General features: G+C 39.9%; 2 protein-coding genes across 4 annotated transcripts in view; one reads left to right on the top strand and one right to left on the bottom strand.

The window, feature by feature from the left end:
* Positions 1–1,430: 1,430 nt before the first annotated feature.
* On the bottom strand, positions 1,431–17,491 carry ARV1 (ARV1 homolog, fatty acid homeostasis modulator). 2 transcript variants are annotated; one of them, XM_064708556.1, is made up of 5 exons: positions 9,643–9,829; positions 7,903–8,022; positions 6,104–6,257; positions 4,683–4,907; positions 1,431–4,205 (listed from the first exon to the last, which is right to left on the bottom strand). In XM_064708556.1, exons 1-5 carry the CDS (start codon positions 9,661–9,663, stop codon positions 4,099–4,101), a joined length of 627 nt encoding a protein of 208 aa, XP_064564626.1. In that variant the 5' UTR covers positions 9,664–9,829; the 3' UTR covers positions 1,431–4,098. The 2 variants fall into 2 exon arrangements, with proteins under 2 accessions (XP_064564626.1, XP_064564625.1); XM_064708555.1 differs by lacking the exon at positions 9,643–9,829 and adding an exon at positions 17,284–17,491 and having other exon boundaries at positions 1,435–4,205.
* TTC13 (tetratricopeptide repeat domain 13) overlaps positions 17,492–19,815 on the top strand; it is a 39,590-nt gene continuing 37,266 nt past the window's right edge. Inside the window, exon 1 of one of the 2 annotated variants that reach the window (XM_064708553.1) lies at positions 17,492–17,819. In XM_064708553.1, coding sequence (XP_064564623.1) covers positions 17,621–17,819 — 199 coding nt within the window. In that variant the 5' untranslated portion in view covers positions 17,492–17,620. The remainder of the gene's footprint in view (positions 17,820–19,815) is intronic. The other variant, XM_064708552.1, reaches the window with a different exon arrangement.

The following is a 19,815-nucleotide window of genomic DNA, read 5'->3' as shown; positions in this document are numbered from 1 at the left end:
AAGGAATTTAAACCACATTTTTACCCAGGGGAAAAAACCCAAACAAACCCAAACAACAGCTATTATTCTAATGAAAAGCAATTAAAACATCATTAGCAGTATTCCCTAGTTGCTTTGCAGACCAGTCATTTGTCTACAGAGAGCTCAAAAAAAGCTTTACAAATTTAGGACAGCAGATCAAGATTTTGTGAAGCTCCTTATGTTCATATCTTCTTTCTTGCCACCTCAGTAATATTGTAAGCATTACTGGAAAGACTAAGAAGGTCAGAACAGCTAAAAGGCAGGAGAGAAAATGGGAATCTTGTTATATGCACCTTCTTGCAAATTTTAACTGCAGAAACCTGAATTTCAATTAATTTATAAACAATTAATTCATAAACAAAAATCCTAATGATTTTTAGCAGTGGAGGAATGTATTCATTCTCTCTCTTGCCACATGAATTTTTGCAGAGCTCAACAAGATTCAGAATAATTCCAGCTTGTGGGACTACTTAGATTTTTAAAAGAGGTCATCTTGAAATAATTTGAATTTTAGAGCTTTCTTGTTGTATCTTGAATTGACCTTGATACCAAGTCACCAAAACAAATATTTTGTGATCTGTTTTCCATCACTAATTGCATTCTCACATTTCTCCAAACTGAAGATGGATGTTCATTTTTAAAAGCTTGGATTTGTGATTTTAAAAAACAAAAATTAATCAAAGAACACATATGTAAGAGTGTCTGTATGTTCCTTCCAGTTTTGAAATCAACAGTGTTTCCTCATCAACTCCAGATTGGCACTGCAGTGTTCAACACTACTCAGCTGGGGAGTGCCCAAGGAATGCAAAAGCAGGCAAGTCCCTGAGAAACAAGGGCCTGCTTGTTTTATGAGAAATCAGCTCATAGTTTTCCAGTACAGATGTCCTGCTTTACTTTCAGTTTGGTGAAGACTGGGGTAACAAATGGCAGCTTATATGCCTCTGAGATAGGGCTTGTGTGGAAGAAAGGGCTCCCTTGTCTGTATGTGCAGGAGGGCACAAGGGTGGTAGCCCTTGCACCAGCAAAGCCTAATGCAGCACAGTAATGCAGAATGGAGGGAGAAGCTCTGCTGTTGCACAGCTCTTCCTGTTCACTGACTAGTTCTATCACTGTACAATTGCTAATTCTGCCTTATAAAAGTGTATTTTCAAGGCTGTAGTGCAAACCATTGAAATAACGAGGTTACTGAGATCTTTTCTAGGGAAACCCACAGACTTTACTGCTTGGAAAACATCTTTTGCTATGTCATGTTGTCACTTAGACTATTACAAAAATGTTTGCAATTAATACTACTCTTCTTTCATGTTCATCATTTGTAAACTTGGTAGTAGGATGTTTTTATATTTGCTTCATGATACTCATAAACATCTATACTGAGTATTTCCTTACATATTTTTCTTGAGATGCTATCTCCTTAGTTTTTACTGCCATCTTACTTTTGTAGAAGTCTGCCAGACTCCTACCTTCTCTTTTAACCCTCCTTAGCTTTTACTCTCATTCTCCAATTTTGCATATGCTAATTTCTAAATACTTGCTACATGGCCTGTGGACCTGCAGGAGTTCCCAGCTCCCACTGCGCAATCACTGAGCCATTGCTCAATCCAAGTCTCAGTAACAGCCCTGGTTTTTCTGTGCATTTCATACAGTTCTGAATTTACTCCATAGGCCACAATACCCCTTCTGATTCCAAGCAAAACTCAAAAGAGTTTCTATAGGTTCACTTCCCGGCTGCTGTTTTTTTAACTCAAATAAATCCTCTCATATAACTTAATGAAACAGATTATGATACATAGAAAGGGCTATTTGCCATCCATATTCCAGCATAGGTAACTGTTTCATTACAAAAAGCTGACAAAAAAGAGTAAAAGCAAGAGATGTGACAGTTTTAAACAGGCAGAAACTTAAAAGAGTTTTGGTTCTCTCTGAAGCACTATATGCTTTCAAAAGCATAAAAAATGCACTCATCTCCCTCCCCTCCCCCAGTGGGTGTCCTTAAGCTCCCCCTAGATTTATGAAATATTAGTGTATTTGTCATGTTTATTTCAGTAAAGGAGTAACTTTAACACCAAATAATGCTGAATGCCCTACATTACTAATGATGCCTCTGAAGACTGAGAACCTGTACCACACCTGCTTTTGTTCCACACCTCTGTAGCTTTTAATTGTCCTCTCTTCAAAGTTGTGTAAGGGCAGTGGTGGCTCCTGGCAGCGTTACAGAGTGCATAACTGATACATTATCAGTGTATGTGGCACAATGGGTAAACACTGCTTCTTTCAGAATGTGTTCATGTCCATTCTAGGTGTTCTGAAAAAAACCCGAGAAAATACCTGATATCAGTTTTTAAAAATCAAAATCAAGTTTAATTTAGGAAGACTGTTCTCAAATAAAATTTATTTACATTGTATTTACAATTTTGCTGTTGACAGCCTTGTGTTCACATATAACAACCTGCATTAGTTCCACTGAAATGGGCTCCACTCAGCCTCTAGACTGAAAGCACTTCCAGTGCCAGTCTGGATGTCAGATGCTCACCAAAGCTGTTCTGTCATCCCAGCTAGGCACTGGAGAGAAAACAAAAGGAAGGGCTCATGGGTTGAGATAAGGATGGGGAGAGTTTAGTCACCAGTTACTGTCATGGACAAAACAGACTCAACTTGGGGAAATGAATCCATTACCAATCAAATTAAGAGTCTCCCATATTTAAAAATGTTGCAGTTGGGGTTTCTTGCGTTCTCTGACATGCTCAGGAAGTTGCGAAGTGTAACACAAACAACAAAAGTGCTGTCAGCCTTTGATTTAATAAAAGAGAATCAGCAACCATTTGCTTTTCTGATCAAATAACTTGCATAGCATGGGCAGTTCCATAAGAAAAACATGTTTGATGTCTTTTGTGGTCATAATCTAGACTTACTCTAAACCTGTTGGGAATTAACTTGAAGATGTTGCAAAAAGCTCTTTGATTCATTCTGGAAAACACAGACATGAGACAGCATCTGAGGAAAACAAAGAATGGAAGTAATCCCTATGGACAGTACAGCCTTCCAGAACTCTAGCAGGAGAGTTAAATATTGGATGGGATGAATAGAAACTGGCCTGCACAAAAGTGGGTTTGTGCCCTTTTTACTGTCTTGTTGAAAGTGAATCTGTCTGTTCCTTTGTGGGCCACTTAGCTCTCCTTTTGCCTGCTGAGGAAGAAGGTGCAGAACTTCTATAAATGTTTCTTCATTAATTTAGGCCTGAACATTTTTGTTTGTTTTATTATTTTTAAACTACTGCTCTACTGCTGAATGGCCTCATGTTTCAATTTTTGCTTCTAATAAATGTGCAGCCAGCTGAAGACTGGGTGTGGGGGATGTGACTAAAATTCAGAAGAAGCAGTATCCTGAACAGCCCTACATCTTGGGGGTCAGTCCTTTCACTCTCTCTTCAGCTTTCAGAAGAAAGCAGCATTTATGAGATCACACAAAATTTCAAGTATTTATGAGATTACCTAAAATGTCAAGCCAGTTTAAAACTATCATTCCTAGAGATTACTCTAGAACTAGATATTTTATTCTTTTGGATTGTTAACACAAACATTCCAGAGAATGCAGCTTGGCTTTCCCACTGTAGTTTCACTCTGGAATACTTGCCTTTTCTCTAATAAACTATTTGCAAATGTTCACTTTTCTCTTTGAAAATCTGGTTTTACGGAAATATAACTTTTGGCTTTTACATTTTTCCACTGACTCTCTTCCTCTTAAGGGAACAATTCATCCTCTTCTCTCTGCCAAAATGCACTGATTGATAGCAGGGCTGGGTTTTTTAGTGTACCTTTCTTCTTAGAGCCACAGCTATGCAGCCAGATTTATAAAACTGTTAGGATAGTAAGACATTCATACTTTTATTGGGAAAATAAACAACCTAAGGCTGAAGTTTTATGGCTCAGCACAGGAAATAGCCAAACTTCTAATGCTTTTTTGTTATCTATCACCTTCTTTATCCCTATGAAAACAGTTCTTTTGGAGCCTGTTGGCAGAGATTATTCTGAGAAAATTATCATCACGTTGTTGGTATTTCTTCACTGGGTTGACACTTCAAACATCCCATCCCATTTTCTGGAACAAGCAGACCACACCATTTTCCAAAATTAATCCAAAGAAGATGGCAAACCAAGGGAGTATTCGGTTCAAGTTCAATGTAACTGCAAAAAAAAAACCAGAACAAATTTATCATGTATCATTTAAGAAGATCACAGAAATCATATGAGAATTCATATTAATTTGTGTGTATTAGAAATCACACAAATTTGTTAAAAGTCTGCAGTCCAAAGACATGAATCAAATTAATATGAAATTTTCATTTTTCAGAAACTGAAAAAAACTCTATTCTCTGTTTCAATGACCCATGAGTTGCCTCAAATTGCAACAGATGGATCTGGTGGATATAATACTATATATACAAAGAGATGATGGTTAGATAAGAGGTACTTTTTTCCTTCCTTTTTAATTTTTTTTTTGTTTCAATCACTTTCTATTAAAGTTTAAGGAACACAGTTTTAAACCAGAGCTATTTCAGTCACGTATCTGATATAGATTAAAATGATAACAATAATAGTGACTTCTGTAACATCAGCAGTCTCTCACACATATTCTGCAGTATAATAAATGCAAAAATGTACCTCTAATTGCCTGAGAGTTTGATATCAAGACAAACACTTTTATAAATGCAAGGCACAAAGGTGTGTAGTCGTGCTCCCAAATAACAGCTGGAATTAGCAGGAGCTTTCCATAGGTGGACAACAGCAGTGCTTTGAGAAGTAAGATGAAGTCAGACTTTGTTTTCAGCATCTCAGGTGTCATCCACCACAAGGTAATGAAAATACCAATGAAAAATGAAGTTTGTTCTGAAAGGAAATAAGAGGCGTTGGAAAGAGAGAACATAGTGCCAAAAATCAATTCCAGATCTGAATGAATTTCAGTAAAATGACATGTCCCAAATGCAATGGAGTCACTTTTTAAAAAGTCACAGGCAAATACAAATGCTCTCTATCTCCTGTGTTCATTTTAATATTTAAACCAATTCAGTATCATGACATTCAGAATAATTCTATCACAGGATTCTATCTGTAGGATTATCATATTTGTGATTTCTGACTCATATAGGGCACAAAGTTAAGCACAAGAATCTCTTCACTTTCACTTTTTAGCAATGAGAGGGTTTTTTTTCAACTGTCTGTTAGGCTGTAAAACAAAAAAAACCAAAATCAATCCTTCTTTGCTAAAGGTCACCAGCAATGAACCCTTTTCATCCAGCATGAGAAAGAACACCAAGGTGAAAATACCTTTGAGCTACCAGACTTTTTTTGACACCACTCCTGTGATATGCTGGCATTAATGCAGATGTCAAAGAAACTCCCGCAATAATTGTAATAGATGAGTCACTACTGAAAAATCAGTTCAATATTTTTACTGACATATTATAAAAACCTACTTAAAACAACATTAGACAATAAAGGATTTAAATTAAGTTCTGAATGTGTAAGAAAAATACTAGTTTTAGTGTGCAAGTTTGACTTAAACAATCATCTGAAAAAGTATGGGAAAAAATGTTTTAACCAGCATAGAACAAAACTGCTTCCCTGCCTTCAAGTACAGTCTTAGAATACACAGGTCTTAGAATACACTGCTCTGTATTTTAGTGTATTTGTTTAAAAAAACAACCCCGAACAGATACAACTTTTCCCAATTTTTTACTTTAGTAAGGTTGTATCACCTTAATGAATAATAAACCTTGAAGTCAACGTGAAACATGGAATAAGGCCGAGCTTTACACTGATCTTCAAACTATGTGAAAAGATATCAGGCAAAGATTTCTGAATATTGCCACTTTTCAGTCTCTTCATATCTAATGCTGATCATATCAGTCTGAACTGTAATCAGGACAGGTATTTCCATTAAATGCAGGCAAATTAGAGAGTATGTGTTTAATTGTTTAACCATACTGGGTTGGACATCACATCCATTCTCTATCAATTTTTGCAGTATGGGCTTGAAGTTCTTCAATGCTTAAGGAGTATATAATACAAATCACCAATCTTACCTAAAGAAGCTATGCCAAACATTCTATAAAAATCCCATTCCTTGGCATATCTGATTAAGTCATCAGGATCTGTATTTTGGCTTGAATCCTGTAGTTGCAACCACCTGATATAAGCTTCACAGAGCAAACAAAATACACAGAGCTTCCCATGAATCTGGTAAATGAAAGAATAATAAAAGGAGTACTATTAAATCAGCATAAATTAAAGCATTAGTAAGAAATCAGCATTTAAAAAACATTTAAACACCTCCACACAAACTCTGCAGGTGTATTAATTTTCTTTAGCATATAAGCAAAATTACTTCTGCTGAGCCACTAATTTATCACATCATCCTTTTAACATCTGCTAACATGATAGTCAAATTAGAACATGCACAAAACTGCATTAACAGTTCTGTACAGAAGAAGGTATATAACTGTGGTTAAGGCCTGATTGGGAAGGCTATTCAGCTAGGAATGAAAAACCAAAATTGTACCATTGCTAGCATAGAATTATACTATCTAAAACTTCTGTTTAAGGGCAGCTACTCCATTCAGCAAACTGCTTTAAGTAGCCTTGTTTCTCTTTTTCCCTGGTACAATCTCCATTAGAAGAAACTAGTAGTGTAGTTATACCAAAATATTTCTTACCTCATATAAGAGTGAGACACCAAAAATAAAGGAAGCTGTATAACCAAACAAAGCTATTTAAAATATCTTCTGAAGTGACATCAAAAATTATGTTGTGAGGGCCAACAGTTAGCATGTTTCCACATTATACAGTCTGTAAGCCAGTGCATATATGAGGTGATTTCTGGTTTTAAACAAGATTTAAACAAGTCATAACAATTTCTGTGCTGGATTTTACTTCTTCTATTGGAGGAAAAAGTTACGCCAACTGCACATAGATGTATAGGCTTTGCCAGTTAAAAATTCAACTCAAATTATTTTAATAGATTAACTTTTCACAGACAGTCCTTCCAGAAGCCTCACAGAAAACATCATTACAAGTGTCCAGAAGCACCGAATTAATTAAAAATATTTAGATAGATTTATGCTTGAAAGATGAAGCGAGTGTATTTATCTACACTGGCTAAGAGGTACCAACATGAACACAGCACATACTTATGCTTAGAGATTTTGCTCTAGATTAGCTTCCCTCTCCTGGGAAATCAGTCCTTACAGTAAAACATGTAATACTAAAACACTGCACCTCCAGACCTGGCCAGCCCAACGACATAATTCTGCATCAACCACAATTCAAGTGAAAGCCACCAACTTTTGCTCTGGTTTTGAGGACATGGTTAATTACACAGTGAGAAACTTGTGAGAAATTAGTACAGTAGATTTAACTGGCACAGTATTGTTAATTTGGTATCTTATACTCCTATTGCTCATTTGAAAAAGAATTGTTTCCAACAGAAATTCAATTTGAAAATTAATCTGCAATTAGGTCTTTCTCTTACAGTGGAATTTAGCACATCATTCTTTTAGCATCAATTAACATGATAGGCAGGTTAGACGTTAGGTAGGAAACTGCATGAAAGTTCTTTGCAGCTCCTTCTCTTTAACATGTAAGATGACTTTGTATTTGCTGGTACTGCAGCATCACTGCTGTGAAGACAGAAGCTGTCTTAGTAACAGTGGGAGTTTGAGATTCCATGTGTTCTATTCATCATATAACTGGTTCAGCTTGCTGAAATCTGTGGAGGGGCAGGAGATGAATAGTCTTTAAAGTTTTATAACTAATACAACAGACGCTACCAAACCTAAATACATTTTTAACAAAAAAAGCACAAGGTAGGGACATAGCAACTTACATTTATCTTTGTGTTGAAAAGGATGTGCCTGTATGCTTGTGCTTTGCATAAAACAGCATTAATCAAGATGATAACAGGATCATACTCAATATATTTATCCACAGGTTTCTGGCAGGATTTCTGAAAATCACAAAATAAGAAGAATTAGGGGAAAAAAAGGAAAGGAAGAGTTTATAAAATTTTCCTCTGATCTTAGTACAACTGGATAAACACAAATTAGCAATTCAATTATAAGTAGTTTTTCCCTAATGTAATCTTCATTTTCAATACAGTTTTAATTCATCCAGAAAAATTGCTTCTTCTCCCTTGACACTACACTTGACACAGAGTTCCCTTATAAAATAGAAAGATTTATTATTGATTTTTACAGGCTTTGGATTAAGATCAATAATGAAATATGCAGGAATAGACTTAGTTATCATTTTGTGCTTATCAGATGCAAAAAACTAAACTACTTCCCTAAGACTCAAGAAATGCACCAGTATCATGCTAAAGGTTAACTGATCATGGCTCATCTGCATATTTGGTGTTATTTTGGGTATTTTTAGAAAGAAAAATAATTTCTTCTATCACTTGTTTATTTTCAAAGATGCTTTATCCTCCTATCCTATCCTATCCTATCCTATCCTATCCTATCCTATCCTATCCTATCCTATCCTATCCTATCCTATCCTATCCTATCCTATCCTATCCTATCCTATCCTATCCTTTTTCTTCCTTTCAAGGAGACAGTAAATGTTTTTTGCTGTTGCATTGTTCTTCCATACTGTTAAATTGTCTGGATGTTTCAACCAGTTTTCCATCATTAAGCAAACACCAATACATTCAGAATACTGATAATGTAGTTTTCACACAGATCCACAGTCAGTTGCCACTAAGCAGTGGTAGGACACTAAACCATCACTTCTCCAACACTTCTGCTCTTCTGCTAGAGAGGTTATTTCACCCAGAGCACTGGGAACTGTTTGCCATCAATCCCTTCCAGCTTTATTGACTTACCTGCCTGGCTGATCACTCCTTGATTTGAGCTAGGGCTAATAAAAGGCTGTTATACTGTAGGCAGGGGGGTTAAATAACCTTACAAAAGGCTCATCTAGCAGACCTAAGGGGGAAGTAACTTCTAGCGGCGAGCTGAGGAGCAGCAGAGCAGCAGCAGCCACCACTTCAGCCCAAACAAGTGAGAGAGCACTTGCAGCAGGGTGCTCTCCTGCAGGCCAGCTTTCTCCTGCTGCTCATCCTCTGGTCTGACTGCTTGTTTCCTCCAAGCTGTCCTAGCTAATCTTGGTCCCCCAGGCCTTCACATTAGCTGCCATGCTGAGAACACAACAGTCACAGAAACTATCTTTATTTCCATTTTAATGAGTGCATGGCGGTGCACTGCCAGAAGAGAAATGTTGGCACACCACTTTCTGAATTGCTGGAACAGTCAAAAATGCAGCACCAGACAACACACACCTACAGACAAACTCCCAGGACATAACATATAGGTTTTTCAGCTTTTATTTTTTTGTCATACAAAGACCAGCCGAGTACCACACTGCTGCTCACTCACCCTGCAATAGAATGAGGAGGGGACTCAGAAGAAGGTAAAACCCATGGGTGGTTAAAAGAATAGTTTAAAGAATAGTTTCATAATTGAAATAAAGCAACATATAAAAATAGTAATAGTAATGAAATGGAAGATAATAAGAGGGAGATAACACCCAGGAGAAACAAGAGCTGCACAGCACAATTTCTCACCAGCCACTGCCCAATGCCCATTCCGTCCCTGAGCAGTGATCAGCCCCTCCTGGCCAACTCTCCCAGTTCATTTACTGGGCAGGACACTCTGTGGGGTTTGGAGTATCCCTTTGGCCAGTCTGGGTCAGCTGTCCTGGCTGTGCTCCCTCCCAGCTCCTTGTGCACCTGCTGGCTGGCAGAGCACGGGAAACTGAAAAGTCCTTGGCTTGGGGTGAGCACTAATAGCAACAACTAAAACATCAGTGTGTTATCAACATTATTCTCATTCTGAATCCAAAACACAGCACTCTACCAGCTACTAATTTTACTACTTAAAATTAAACCAGCCAAAACTAGGACAGTGTCCAAAGTTAACACTGCCTTGCTATTTACCAGAATTATTTTTGTAGAATCTGAGAATGCAGAATTTCACCAGCAAATTGACTTAGAAGTCTAACATCAATGTCCAGAAAAGCATCTAAACAAATGTATAAACTGCATACAGTGTTTAGGGAATGCTGCAACCTATAATCAGTGTTTCTGGGTCCAGCTAAAGGAAAAACAGCTCATTTCAACAAGACAACACTGTGTATGACAGTACACAGGTTGGACGTAATGAATTAAAGAACTCCCTCAACTAACCAAGAGTTTGAGAAATCTAAAGTGAATTAGATGGAAAAAGGACATAACACAAGACCACAGTTATACAATTTAATAGAGTAAAAAAGAAATTGCTACTTTAATTAGAGGCAGTGTCTTGCTTAATTTCTTTCTACTAGGAAATCATAAACAGATATTCTTATAGGTGATAATTTGCATATGTCAAATCTCTGGGTTGATGTAGCATCGGACAAGTGCAATTTTTTTTAATAGGTTTATTCACACAAGCACTGGACAAGTCCATTCAAAGTAAGATTATTCAACACAATGGGTGTCATAAAGGTTAGATGAAGGGTATCCTATGCACACCCAGTTTTATTATGCTCTCAAATTCTCCTACAAAAGAACATTTTCTGACCAGGACCAAAAATATTTCTGAGTAAAGAATGGTATTTTCAACTGGATGATCCCAACCAAACACTGATCAAAAAATTTGCAGTTAAGAGGTATTTAAAAATTTTCACTGACACCTGATGTGAATTTTAGACAATGAAAATTAATGAGACCAACCATCCAGGCAAAACCAACAATTCAGAAATTTACTGTATATATATACGGAGACTGCTACAAATGAATACACAAATAGTGGCGTCTTCTGCCCCACAGCTTCTGGCAGCCAAATACCAAACCTTCTCTGCAGCTGTGAAAATTATGTTCAATGTAGTATTTCTGTCTTCTAGAACTAGATGAGAGCCCTATTCTTAATATACATTACATTCCTAAGATACTTTATTTCTATCTGAGTCTCTGCTGCCAGAAGGAAAAGTCCTCTGTGCTTACCCAGCCAGTGACCCAGCCAGCGTGAGTTCACCCAGGGATTTGTGAGACCTACAAACCACCTTTGCTGCAAAGACTTGTGTGTGCTCTGCTACAGACTAACTGGATGATGGCTGATGTATCATTAGTACACTACAGAACTAATATGCCCTCTAGGAAGAATTTTTTTCCATACCTGGCTATTTCATTATTTTTTCCAGCTGCACAACTAAAACATCTGACACCAATTTCAAATGCCTGGGAAGGAAACCTGTGAGTGAAGCCTGACTACAGCAAAATCAGTGCAAGCAAGGACTGATGCAGTTTAATACACATATGTTTCACTAGATGGTTTCAGCTGGTCAAAGGGATGCAACTTTGGGGACACTGATAATCACTTACACCTTGAGAGAAGATTGGTATGAGCAGCTCAGCTATGGAGAATTGCTTGCAGGCTTACTTTAAGATTTTAGTCAGGCAGTTTAACTCCAGTCCTGGCACTCATGTCTTGTTCCTCACTGCTGTTCTGTACAGCTATAGTCAGTGGCCTGGGCAGCATGAGTGAAGAAGGCACACCTTTAACACACTGAGCTTTCTAATCGTCTTTGGACTTTCTCAAAGATGTGCCTCAGTTATCACAAAAGCAGTAAAAAGAGGTAACTGGATTTCTCCACGCTTTTAGCCATTTCCCAACTTCTGCCTTAAATATGTAATTGGCATCAGAAACAAGTAACTGGTAATTTTTTTCTTGAAAAAATATAGACACTACTTTGATTAAAAGATACTTTCAGATTACATGTCAGAAGAAAAGTCAAGCTTCACACCATAAATTCTATTTACACATCTTCTTCTGATTTGGTAAATTTAAGAAACATTATGAATGTTTGATAGTGACATACAAAAGTCCAACAGATACTGTGCTCCCCTAAAAAAGGATGTTAAAAGTATATCAATATTCTAGCAAATTTAAATGGCTATTACTTTAAGAACTGTTTGATTAATCAAATATTTAGAATAATCTGACTATGCTTGTTTGTTGTTTGAAAAAAAAATCTTCCATTTTCATAACTTAGAAGTTTGCTTAGTCATCTTAAAAAAATTAAAACCAATTATCAAAGGCAAATTAAAGAAAAAAAACTAAAACTTCAAAAGCGAGTACAACCATTCTTCTTCATAGTGTAGTATATGAGATTCTTTTTGATCAAAGCAATCCAAAACATTTAAGGAAAGTAACATACAATTTAAAGTCTCAGTTGTATTAAATATGACCAAAAAAAAGTACTGATAAGTTAATTCAAACTTCATGTCTATCAGGCTTTTATAAATCACTACTCAAAAGACATAACGCTTGCTTTGTTCATCAAAGATACTCAGCTTGGAAAAAATGTGTGCCCAATACAATACAGTATACAAATATTTGAGAAAACACCTTCTGTCTCTGAAGGATAAAGCTTCTATAGTATATAAGCATGACTTTTTTGAATTCATCTCTCTAGTTTTAAAACATTACTTGTTTTTAAATACAAATATTTTGGGATGGGGTGGAAAGTAAAAGAATTCCTGAAGAGGAAGCCATAGTACATGACAGAAAGTAAAAATGTACAGTGAAGAACAAAGCTTCATCCTGATCTAAAACTACCATGAAAACCAGGAATACATTTGCAAATCTCTGGACATTAGAAATATCAATGAAACAGTCTTATTATAGTATTCCTTTCTCCAGAGTTTGGAGTTCGGCAAAATTGAGCTACAATTTTTTGCTGGACTACACATACAGCAAATTGTAATAACATTTACATAGCTTCCACATGAACAGAGGTCCATTTGCATAGGTTCATAGGCAAATTAAAGACTCTTGTGAGAGTGCCCTTAATCCCAATTGCACCCTTAAATAATAAAACACATTAGCTGTGCTGCTTTCAGGAATGGATTCTTTATTAGGGATGCAGCCAAGTGTCACAGTAGACTGAAAAACAAAACAGCCCAGTTTCAGAAAACAAATTAATTTTTTTTTTCCAGTAGTGTTGGTCTGCAAACAGAGTTATGTACAATTAGCATATGTTATTTTCCAGGATGATCTTTGTACTCTTGACAGATTCTTTACCACACCACATAAATGCTTTGCATTCAAAGCAAGGTCTCTCTGCCTTGCTGCAAAAAAAAAAGAGCTTTTCAATTATTTTTTAATTGCAGAAAAGCTAAATGAAGTGTGCACTGCTCAGGCAATTTGGCTTTCTTATTACAAAACACAAGGGGGATCCTGACTGTGCTCTATATATTGCAATAAGTAATTTATTTTCCTTTGTTATGGTCTGAAACATTTTTAACATTTTATTTTTAAACATAACAACATATATGAAATTGAAAACAAAATTTTAGAAATGTTTGCATGCTTTTCCTTCCATTTCTGAATAATTGAAGTTTGCTAATTTCTTTCTGTAATCATTGCACTTCACAGTTTATTTCAGGTTAGGCAATCGTGTTCCCACCCCACACACCAGAATTATTACTGTAGTAGCAGTGTTATTTGAACAGTATTTTTTCCTTACTGCTCTTAATGGTTGCTTTGTAATATATTCAGTGAAGATTTGCTGTATTATTTACAGATCAATTAAATTTTAAGGGTCTCAAAATAATTAGCAAAAACCTTCTCTAGAAGGAGAGCCACCTAGGCTTACCTTTACCATAACTTTTTGCTGGGAATAGGGAACAAATCTGTAATTCACAGATTAGGACTAAACCCAGACCCAGGAGATGCAAAGTGAGTGCCAACATGCTCATCCTAACATGCCCACAGATTCCACACCCTCCCCTGCCACCCCTCAGTCATCACACTGAACAAAAACCATACTGAAGAAGTCCCTCTGTCTCTTGGAATGCTACTCCCACAGCTAAGTACATGCAGGATGAGAAAATGGTTCATCCACTAAATGTGCAATGCCAGAGGTCTGGGCTAGGCTTCAGCTGAAAATGGCCTTAATTAAACAAAACAGACTTAAAAAGAAGTTACAGAACTTGAGGAATTTGTGGCAGTTAGCCACCTTGCAGAGTTATTAAGAAAAGACACGACCCTTCCATCCCAAGTGTACTCTGTGGACTTCTATGTTTTATAGAAGAAAGTTTCTTTAGTTCCTTCAGCATCTATTACAAATTTATTCCCAGAGTGGATAATAACACTTGTGAGGTCTTTAATGCTTGCCCACATTAAAATTACAATATGGAGTTCAAAGAAACTTTTAATTATATTAAGAGCAGTAACTAAACTAAAGCAACATTAGGCTGAATTTCCAAAATTGTACTCTAATATTGTGGGCTGGAAACACATGTTCCTTAATGAAAGCTTTTGGTATTTAAGCCTCTGGAAAAAAATTCATTCTTCTCTTCAACAAATTAATAACAGAATACAAAATCATGGTATTTTGCTTAGACATTCAAATTTAAATCTTCCACCTCAAAATCACATCCAGATCAGGTTAAACACATCCTAAAATAAATGTAGGGCTAGATAGAAGTTGCTGTTGGGAGAACTTAGATAATGCTCCAAAAAGTGTTGAATTACAGGGTTGTCCTGAGAATGGCAAAGACCTTTTAGATACAGATTTCTTAATGTATCAAGGATAACTTTAAAATAGTATTGAAGAAAGTCTGTAGGTCAGTATGAAACAGTGATGATCTTGACAATGTTCTGTTTGTTCCAAATTTTCTGGGGCCAACAGTGAAGATTTTGATAATGTTCTGTTTGTTCCAAATTTTCTGGGGCCCTCTATTTTACTTACCACCAAATGTTGTCTGGTTTTTTTCCTTAAGGTGTCAGTATTTCCAGATACTACTTGAAAATAGGAATGAAACACAAGTGCTTTTAACAAAAAATAAAAATCTAGATTATGCCCATTAGCCTCACTTTGAGTATCAACATAAAATCTTTTTATGAATTTTTACTACTTCTGTCTAAATGCTACAGTGGAGTAGCAGTACTCAATGCTGTCACTCCATGAAGGCAGATGAAAAATATTCTCAGGCTGAGTGATCACACCTTCTAATCTCACCTCAGACCTTCAATTTTTCTTAAATACCTTCAGCTTTCCTTAAGTTTTTAGAGGCCTACACTCTAAGTTTTATATATAACTGATATAAATGATGTTTCACACTGTTAAGTGGGGTCTTCATATATTTTTAATCGAAGACTTCTAAACTGTCATTATTTTCAGATTTGATCATCAAGAAGATTCATAACACAGACACACTCATATCACTCACTACTCATGAAAGTCTGTGAAGGGTATCAAAGGACATTCAGTCCTTGACTATTTTTCATTGTCAGCAGCACGATGATGAACAACTTTCCAGGTCTCTGGCCAGAGCACAGCCTTGCCTGCATGGAACAGAATGCCTGCAGAGAGCTGGTACAGTGACAAAACCATCCTTGCAGATTGAAAAGAAAAGGTAAACCAAGCACTGCTCTATTGGAAACCATGGGGCCTTGGTAGCTGGAGACAACAGTAGGGCTTTCCTGCCCAAAGTCACATCAGTTCAACTGAAAGAATCTTTTGATCCTGGCAATCTTTCAACATTCTCATCTCCACTTTATGTGCCATGAGCTAACATGTCTCCTGCTCTCAGCACTGCCTGGGTGGCCAGAAATTGAGGGAAAGCTTTGTGATGATATGACACATGCCACGTAAGAGCAACTAGGACTGAACCTGAACCATGACGACTCACAACAGGGCCAGAGCAAACAGACTGGTACAAGTCAGTGAAAAATGGTACAGATCTGGGGCTGCATGGAGAAAGGTGGATAGAATTCCAGATTGCTAGGAATATGTGACTCTTTGCTCTTTCTTTTACTCAATTCGTTACTCTTTATATATGAGTTTAGCATTTCTGATGAATATAGCAACTGGGACTTAAGTCTTTGATTCTACATGGCATGCCACAGTTGCAACAGACCAGGATCTTTGGTCCTCAAATGGTTAAATGCCAAGGGGAATGAGTGCCATCTACTGGCTCCCAGGCTGCCTTAAATCTGTTTATCAGCATTAGATTAATAAACCAGAGGAAGTTGTAGATTTCAATGAGGTATCCCTTCAGCCTCCCCTTCTCCAGGCTGGACATGCCAAGTGACCTCAGCTGCTCCTCATATGGCTTCCCCTCTACATTCTTCATCAGCTTTGTGTCCTCCTTTAGATGCTCTACAACAGCTTTACATTTTTCTTATTCTGCTTTGCCCAAAACTGCCCTCAGCACTCGAGATGAGGCTGCCCCAGTGCAGATCAGAGCAGAACAATCCCCTCCCTTGCCTGGCTGTGATGCTGTCCCTGATGCCCCCCAGGACAGGGTTGGCCCTCCTGGCTGCCAGGGCACTGCTGGCTCTTGTTCAACTTATCATTGACCAGGACTCCAGATCTCTTTAGACAGTCATCACTCAGACCCTGGCATTCAGGTCCAGTGGCACGGGAGCTGTGTTCAGCCATGGAGCCACGCTCAGATCTGCCCTTCAGCAAGAGCCAGGCTGAGCACACAGAGCAGCAGACACACTGCAGTGCCAGTCAGGACAGCTCCAGCGCACAGGGGCACTCAAGGAACAGGAGACAATGACACTGGGAAGCAGAGCAGACAGAAAACCTGCAGAATCACAGAAAGGGTCAGGCAGGAAGGGACCACACAGGGTCATCTGGTCCAACCTTCCTGCTCAAGCAGGGCCATCCAAGAGCATGTGTCACAGGGCTGTGTCCAGATGGTTCTTGAACATCTCCAGTGAGGGAGACTCCACAACCTCTCAGAACAATCTGTTCCAGTGCTCAGCACAGTAAAGTTCTTCCTCATATCCAGGTGGAACTTCCTGTGCATCAGTATCTGCCCATTGCCCTTTGTTCTATTGCTTGGCCACAGAGAAGAGTCTGGCTCCATCCTCATGACACCCTCCCTTTAGATATTTATACTCCTGGATGAGACACCCTCCCTTTAGCTATTTATACAATTGATGAGTCCCGCTCCCAGCCGTCTCTCCTCGAGGCTGAACAGGCCCAACTCTCTCAGCCTTTCCTCACAGGACACGAGGATTCAGGGAAAGCGGCCCCAACGCGCGGGCGCGGCTCCGGCCCGGCAGCAGGGGGCGCTCCAACGGGCTCAGCCGCCCGCGTGCCACCGGGCCCACTACCACGTGCCGCGCGCCGCCGCCTGCTGACGTCAGAGCTTCCCACGTGCATTCCTGGCCTCCCCCAAGCACTGCTCGCCGCCCCGACTCACGCAGATGGAGATACGGAGCACTCCGCGCTGGTAGTCCCGGTACAGCTCCGTCGCCTCTCCGTTGCACTCGATACAGCGGTAGGCGCCGAGCGCCGCCATGGCGCGCGGGAGCACGCCCAGCCCTGTCAGCGCTTCCACACCGCCTCCTCGTTTCCGCGTTCGGGAGCGCGGCCGAGCATGACCGAGCCGCGCTGCATCCCGGGAGCTGTGGTTTTCCTGCCGCTGCCGCAAGCCCGGCTGCGCAGGTGGAGAACTCCATGTCCCAGGGGGCAGTGCGAGTGCGGCCCCGTGGGAGGGGCGGCGGGGACACCCCGTGTTCCCGGGCGAGGCGGCGCACATGCGCGCCGTGAAGATGGCACCTGCTGGCGGGCTGGCGCGGGGTCCGTGGGTGTCGCTGGCCGTGCTGGCCCTGCTGGCCCCGGCCGCGCTCGCCCTCACCGAGCGCTACCCGGCGCTGTCCCTGTTCCAGCAGGAGCGGCACCGGCAGCGCCACGGCCCGGCGGGGGAGTGGGCGGAGCAGTACTCGGCCGAGTGCGGTGAGTCAGGGGCGTCGCCGCGGTGACCGTCCGCAGCCCGGGGCGGCGGTGCCGGTGGGGCCCGGGGCGGTGCGGGGTGCCGGCGGCCCCCGGGCTGAGCCGCCGCTGCCCTCGGCTGGCTCACAGCGAGGCTGCCCGAGGGTGAGCGGCAGCGCGGAGCCACAGGGGCTGTGGCAGCGAGCCCGGGAAAACCTCTCACCCCTGGGCGGGCAAGCCCTAGGTACCACACGCAGGATCTCTGCTGCCCATTCACCTCCGAGCCCGGCTGCTGGACTCTGCTGCTTTTTCATTCCCGCGCTCAGTAGTTTGCGGATACGCCTGTACTCTCTGCTTGTGTTACTGGGTTTCTCAGTACAAGGAGCTGCCGGAGAGGGTCCAGCGGTCTGGAGCGTCTCTCACGAAGAGAGACTGTGGGAGCTGGGCATGTTAGTCTAAAGGAAAGAAGACTGAGAGGGAATCTCATGAAGGTGTCAAGAGTATGGTGCCAGATTTTTAGTGATGCCCGGAGACAGGATAAGGAGCAGTGACCACAAACTTAAATACAAGTTCCAGTTCAACCTGGGGGAGAACCGCTTTGTATGAGGGTGTCGGAGCACTTGGAACAGGCTGCCCAAGGAGCTTGCAGACTTTCTCTATCTGGAGACATTCAAAACCTGCCTGGGTGTGTTCTTGTGTCACCTGCTCAAGGTGACCCTGCAGGAGGGTTGGACTGGATGCTCTCCATAGGTCTCTTCCAACCATATCAGTTCTGTGTTTCAGTGAGTGAGGTGTGGCTCGATTTCATTTCAGCTACATTACATCTATTTTACTGGTGACTTGGGTGCTTCTCTTATGAGTACCAAGTTTGAGTGGCAGATCTTCTGCTATTTTTCACGTTAACTGATGGCTTGTAATGCAGGCATAGTTAAAACTATTTTTATCTGCTTGAATATCTTTTGCATCTGGATCGTGTGGTTTAATGTGTTGTGATTGTTGATCTTGAGCATGGTGTGAATGAGCTGTACAAAGATGCCAGTCTGAATCGCAATGTGCATGCAATGCAGATGAAGAAAAAGGTCTATCAGTTGCTTGGAATGTGATACTAAATTATGTATAAGAGAATAACCAGTGATGTGTCATGATATCCTAGTTATCAGCATGGTTTTGTGATTTTTTCCCCTTCCCTTTATTTCATAAGGCCTGTACTCATGTCAGCAATTCCATGGTCCCTAACGACTAATATAAAACTAATGTAATCCACTTGAATAACAGACTTTGTGGAAATAACTTCTTATGAGTTTCATGTGCCTGGGTTTTTGCTTTCTCCCCTCCCTTCTGTGTGTGCTTTTGTCTTCACACTATGAAGTTCTTTGGTTAGTTTTTATCACCTTTGTGTGTGTGTGGCTGCAGTGGCTGAGAGCCATAGTACCTAAAGGTGAAACCAGATCTTGAAAGTTATCTCAGGTAACCGTTGCTACAAATTATTCAAGCTTAAGCATAAAACAAGAAGACTTTCACCCAGTGTTGAGATAAAAATCTGTATACCCTACAAGTTAATAAATGGCAAAGCACTTGATTACATCTGTTACTAGACCTGACATGAATGATTGACTCAAGGCACTCCTTCGGAGGTGGAATTGGAAGACTAGATTCTGATTTAACAGCGGATGTTGTTTTAAAGAAACCGGTGTAACTAGGATCGGTACAAAGAGTTCTGATTGAATCATCAGGTGTCTCAGGTACCTTGCATGCCCTGGGAGTAAGATAGGCCTTGCTTACAGAACAACTTACTTGCCTTCAAATAGCTCTATACCAATTCACTCCTTGCTGTTTACGTGCTGGGGCTAAATGAATTGCCAATTGAAAAATTCCCTTGAGCTCTCAGTCTTTGTTTTAGTACAACTTGCACAAAAGCTGAGATTTTTTTTGGTCTCAAATAGTTTTCCCTGTAGCCTGCTACAAGGTCCAAAGTACTTTCTCTGGTTGGTGTTTCTGAAAATGAAGAAAGCTTCATTTT

Source organism: Zonotrichia leucophrys, chromosome 3 (assembly GCF_028769735.1).
Source record: "Zonotrichia leucophrys gambelii isolate GWCS_2022_RI chromosome 3, RI_Zleu_2.0, whole genome shotgun sequence".
Taxonomy (NCBI): Eukaryota; Metazoa; Chordata; class Aves; order Passeriformes; family Passerellidae; genus Zonotrichia; species Zonotrichia leucophrys.
Note: the sequence above shows the minus strand (reverse complement) of the source record. Positions and strands in the feature narration are given on the sequence as shown.

What these genes read in the sequence shown, in the direction of transcription:
- ARV1 (XM_064708555.1), bottom strand. Translation starts at nt 17,382, where the DNA reads ATGGCGGCGCTCGGCGCCTACCGCTGTATCGAGTGCAACGGAGAGGCG. An exon ending in TTTTCAACACAAAGATAAAT is followed by an intron (nt 6,258 to 7,902) that starts GTAAGTTGCTAT and finishes TTCATTTACCAG; the next exon opens with ATTCATGGGAAGCTCTGTGT. An exon ending in AAACTCTCAGGCAATTAGAG is followed by an intron (nt 4,206 to 4,682) that starts GTACATTTTTGC and finishes TTTTTTTTGCAG; the next exon opens with TTACATTGAACTTGAACCGA.